The sequence below is a fragment of the Apis dorsata genome, unplaced genomic scaffold (assembly GCF_000469605.1).
Source record: "Apis dorsata unplaced genomic scaffold, Apis dorsata 1.3 scaffold_217, whole genome shotgun sequence".
NCBI lineage: Eukaryota > Metazoa > Arthropoda > Insecta > Hymenoptera > Apidae > Apis > Apis dorsata.
In genome coordinates, this window is record NW_006263500.1 from 392,750 (window position 1) to 398,043 (window position 5,294).

At 28.7% G+C, this 5,294-nt stretch overlaps 3 protein-coding genes and 1 long non-coding RNA gene across 5 annotated transcripts in view; 3 read left to right on the plus strand and 1 right to left on the minus strand.

The window, feature by feature from the left end:
• The window catches only part of LOC102680753, a 5,859-nt gene extending 5,194 nt beyond the window's left edge, over positions 1-665 (plus strand). The window contains 3 exon segments of the mRNA XM_031510254.1: positions 33-180; positions 281-436; positions 511-665. Of these exon segments, the coding sequence (XP_031366114.1) occupies positions 33-180; positions 281-436; positions 511-561 (355 nt within the window). The 3' untranslated portion in view covers positions 562-665.
• The window catches only part of LOC102681022, a 5,659-nt gene continuing 401 nt past the window's right edge, over positions 37-5,294 (minus strand). The window contains exon 2 of the long non-coding RNA XR_004150413.1: positions 37-204. This is a non-coding gene — a long non-coding RNA (uncharacterized LOC102681022). The remainder of the gene's footprint in view (positions 205-5,294) is intronic.
• On the plus strand, positions 1,239-2,993 carry LOC102679829. The gene is made up of 5 exons (XM_006615126.2): positions 1,239-2,104; positions 2,176-2,275; positions 2,426-2,536; positions 2,601-2,756; positions 2,829-2,993. The coding sequence occupies exons 1-5, from the start codon at positions 1,239-1,241 to the stop codon at positions 2,877-2,879; spliced, it is 1,284 nt and encodes a 427-aa protein (XP_006615189.1). The 3' UTR covers positions 2,880-2,993.
• LOC102679623 overlaps positions 3,278-5,294 on the plus strand; it is a 2,655-nt gene continuing 638 nt past the window's right edge. The window contains exons 1-5 of one of the 2 annotated variants that reach the window (XM_031510232.1): positions 3,278-4,104; positions 4,201-4,465; positions 4,555-4,654; positions 5,077-5,187; positions 5,265-5,294. In XM_031510232.1, the coding sequence (XP_031366092.1) occupies positions 3,660-4,104; positions 4,201-4,465; positions 4,555-4,654; positions 5,077-5,187; positions 5,265-5,294 (951 nt within the window). In that variant the 5' untranslated portion in view covers positions 3,278-3,659. Of the gene's footprint in view, positions 4,466-4,554; positions 4,655-5,076; positions 5,188-5,264 lie in introns of both variants that reach the window. The other variant, XM_031510233.1, reaches the window with a different exon arrangement.

Below are 5,294 nucleotides of genomic sequence, written 5' to 3' on the forward strand. Positions count from 1 at the left end.
AGTGGTATGCATGCAATAAAAAATTCCGAAACAATAGACACACTAAACCAAATTTTATTGATTTTATAGGAATGGAATCCGAAAGAAATATCACTTTCGTTAACTTACATATCATTACTCATATCGTTCACCTTCAACATTTTTATATTTTGTTATATAGGTGATCTGGTTGCCGAACAGGTAAGATATTTTTACTGCAAATACCTGCAATATAATTTCGATTAATTTTAAACTAATAATTCAATAGAAATTAATGAAAATGAATAATATTTCAATACAGTGTCAGAAAGTTGGAGAAATGACATATATGATCGAATGGTACCGATTAACAGGCAAGAAAAAGCTTTGCTGTGTTTTAATCATTGCAATGTCCAATTCATCGATAAAATTTACAGCTGGAAATATGGTTGAATTATCTATTTATACTTTTAGTGACGTAAGTATAATAATTTAATTACTAATACTTCTCATTTGAATTTATAAATTAACAAAATTATCTTAAACAAATAGGTTGTAAAAACATCGGTGGCTTTTTTAAACATGTTGCGAGCATTGACTTAAATCATATTTTTTGTAATATAGATATTTTACTTTTGATAGTAAATAGACACTTGTTGTAAAAAGATCACGTGTCTATATATTGTATTAAAAATGAAATTGATTTTGAATATGATACGGATGTTTATTATCCTAAACTTAACAATTTTGCCGATTCTTGAGTTAAAAATAATCATTGATAATAATATGAAATATTATTCTGATTTTTACGTATCGTTATATCTGATACGTATTCTTTTTTTTTTTTTTTTTAATCATTTTTATTTTCTAATTGTATCAAAGTTTAAATAGACTTGTATACATTAGAAGATAAAAATCAGTTTGTCTTTGTTTATCATTATTCAAACATAATTCTAATGCAATATCAATAATACGATTCAATATCCGTATATTCTGATATATTAAATATCAACATTTTTTAATTGACTTATATTTATAAAAAATTAATTTCAAAATATATCATTGAATGCACTATCATTTCACAAATTTTTATTACAATTTTTTTATATCATTTCAATTAAATTTATTAAACCTCTATCACACTATTCATTGAATAATCATCAACTTCTAATATGTATTTATATTTGTGTGTATCCCTGCAACAAATTGTGAAGACTAACTAAACTAATCGATCAGCTTATAATCGTACAAAGAACTTTGCGCAAGCGTTATGCAACTTGATGAACATACTCCTTTTATTGGAAATATTCGATTCAGACATTTCCACAACTTCGATAGACACGATGACGAACAAGTCTGTAATATCGGAAGAAAGTTTTGATAGTTTATGCGATTATAGCTTGCAATTAAATCGATGGTTATTGAAACCAATTGGCGCATGGCCGTCATCCTCATCAAGTTCAAAACTCGAAAGAATCGTCTCGTTTTTTTTAATTTTACTTTGTTACGGCTTTATATTGTTCACCGTCATCCCTTGTTTATTTCACATCGTTCTCGAAGACGAAAATCTACATATGAAATTAAAAGTGTTTGGAGCACTGAGTCATTGGTTCATAGGTGGAATTAATTATACCACATTGTTACTAAGAAATAAAGAAATACAGTATTGCATAGAACACATGGAAACGGATTGGAAGATCGTGAATAGAGCGAAGGATCAAGAAATTATGATGAAATACGCAAAAATAGGACGGTATATCGCTGCTTTGTGCGCTGTTTTCATGCAAAGTGGCGTTCTCACCTATTGTGTGGTAACTGCGTTCTCCACGCAGATTATAGAAATCGGTAACGAGACAAGGATCGTGCATATGTTGCCGTGTGCAGTGTACAAAGAATTAATCTCAATTGATACGAGTCCAACAAATGAAATTGTCCTCATTTCCCAATTTGTGTCTGGATTTATAGTAAACTCGATCGCGGTTGGCGCCATCAGCATTGGCGCCGTATTCACAGCTCATGCTTGTGGCCAATTGACAATAATTACAAGATGGATTCGTGAATATATAAATCGATCGAAGGATAATAATAAGAATGTTGTAATTAATGAAATAGGTGAGATTGTTGAATATCATCTCAGGATTTTGAGGTAAGATTTATTTGTTGATTATTATTTATGATATTGATTTCTGCATTTTTTTAAGTACATATTAATTGCAGTTTCATAACAGGTATCGAGGATGTGTTGAATCGATTTTGCTTTATGGAATTATTCAAAAGCACGTTAGATATATCTATGCTTGGATATTATATTCTTACGGTACGAAGGAAAAATATTAATATATTATTTTAATTAATAATTCTGATAAGGAATTTTTATAATTTTCGTTACGATCCATAAATTAATAGAATTAGAAGTATCTATGATTAATTTTAACAATATAGATAATTGAAATATTTATTTTTTCAGGAATGGGCCGATCATGATATTCGTAATTTAACTACGTACTTCATGATATTAACGTCTATGAGTTTCAACATTTTTATAGTATGTTATATTGGTGATATACTAATGGAACAGGTAACAAACATACAATATCATAACATTATATGATTCAAGATATAATCAATTTCAAATTTTATAGTGTAGAAAAGTTGGTGAAGTACTTTATATGACAAACTGGTATTATTTACCTTGTAAAGACATTCTTGATTTGATTTTGATCATCTCAAGATCCAATGCTGTTATTAAAATCACAGCTGGTAAACTAACTCATATGTCCATATATACATTTGGCAATGTAAGATTATTATATTGTATGTATATCTGTCATTATAAATGTTTTCCTTCATAAAAGCCATTGTTATTCCAGGTAATGAAAACAACTTTCACATATTTCAATCTATTACGACATGTGACGTGACTAAACGTACTTTATGTAATTTTATACATTAAGATAAAAAACTAAACTTACAGATAAAAATTAATACGTATCATATCTCATTTATATAATTTAAAATCCTCATGTTATAATTCAAATAAAATCGAGATTTGTTTCATTGTCTCATAAATATACACTTTGAAATATTCTAAATAAAAAAGCATAAATTTTATACTTTACAAAAAATTATTATATTAATTACCGTCTAAAATTTATCAATGTAACAATTGAAATTCATGAATCGAATAATTCCTTTGGCGTCTAATTCATCTATTTTTTCTTCGATCTTCTTAATTCTTCAGATTTAAAATCTGAAACACAATATAAAATTTCTAATAAATAATCAAATATGTGTCTTTTCCTTTTTTCAAAAATGTACAAGCAATTTTTAAATAATAAGTTTCTGAAAAGAGAAGCAAAAATATAATTTCTCTCGATATTTTACAAATTTTATTTCCATGATAATCGAGTATATTTCACTTTTCTAAACATTGCACAAAATATCTCACAAATTTTATTTCGCGATGATAAACAATAAACCGTTTAAATCGCGGATTGCATATTCCCACGACAGCTATCAATAACTCCTAACCCTATACATTCGCATATAGAACTGCAACAAGTTGCAAAGACCGACTAGACAAATCGATCCACATATATTGAGACAAAAAAATTCTCGCAAGCGTCGTGAAACTATATCTATGCTCCATTCAAAGAAAATATTCGATTCAGTCGTGTTCGCGACTTCGCTGAGTGGTCACAATGATCGACAAGTTTGTATCGATTGAACAAGCCAATAACAATCTCAGCAACTACAGTATACAATTAAATCGATGGTTTTTGAAACCAATAGGCGCATGGCCTCCATCTCCGTCTACTACAAAACTCGAGAAAATTATTTCTTTTGTTTTAATTATTTGTTGTTATTCCTCCATATGTTTCACCGTGATCCCTTGCCTATTGCACGTGATGTTAGAAGATGAAAGTTTCCGTGACAAACTGAAAGTGCTTGGTCCACTGAGTCATTGGTTCATAGGTGGCATTAATTATACCACATTGTTACTACGGAGCAAAGAGATACGGTATTGTATAGAACACATGCAAAAAGATTGGAGGATCGTGACAAGAACAGAGGATCAACAAATAATGATGAAACACGCGAAGATAGGCCGTTACATAGCTGTATTTAGCGCCGCTTTCATGCAAGGTGGTGTTTTATCCAATTGCGCAGTGACAGCATTCTCCACGCAAACCATTGAGATCGGTAATGTGACTAAAACCATACATATGATACCTTGTACAGCATACAAAAAATTGATCGCGGTCGATACAAGTCCCACAAATGAGATTGTTATTGCATCGCAATTTGTGTCCGGATTCATCGTGAATTCAAGTGCAGTTGGAGCTGTCAGTATCGCAGCTGTATTTGCAGCTCATGCCTGCGGCCAATTAAGCGTTCTAATGGTATGGATTCGTGAATTTGTGGATCGTTCGAAAAAAATTCACGATAAAAATATTGGATTGGACAAGATAGGCAAAATCGTTCGACATCATCTCAGGATTTTGAGGTAAAATTTTAATTTATTTAATTTTGATTTAATTCAATTTTTGTTATACGATCTTGATGAGAGAGATTTTAAGTACACATTGACTACAGTTTTGTAACAGGTATCGAAAATGTAATGAGTGGAATATGTTTCATGGAATTGTTCAAATGTACTATAAACATATGCATGCTTGGATATTATATTCTTACGGTACGTTTTTAACAGATCTAGAAAAAATCTTAAAACATTTTGATGATCTACAACGTTTGAAGATCTAGAAAATTTTATATTGAGAAAAATTTAATTTAAAATTTTAATGATAAGTATGCTATTTTTAATATACGTTTTTTTCGACAACTTGTATCAATATTGTAATCGTCGATTATCAATAAAGTTACGCCTATCAATGATAATATCAAGTCATCAGCAAACATTAATTTAAAAAATGATTACATATTATATAATATTATATAACATATTATAAATACATGTATATAAAATACTTGTTAATAGTTAATTAATTTTTTTCCTTTTGAAATATTCTAGAACTTTTAAACAAAATGTATATATATATATTTTTTAATTTTAATATTATAATAGATTATTAATTTGAAAAGTTTTTTACTTTTCAGGCATGGAGCGTTCATGATATTCAGAATCTAGTCGTATTTTTAGTAATACTTCTCTCTATGATTTTCAATATTTTTATAATATGTTATATTGGTGACATATTAACAGAACAGGTAACAGGCATACTATTTGATAAATAAATAAATTTATATAAATTGTAATCAATATTTATCATAAAAATTTTTAATAGTGCAAAATGATTGGTGAAGCGGTTTATATG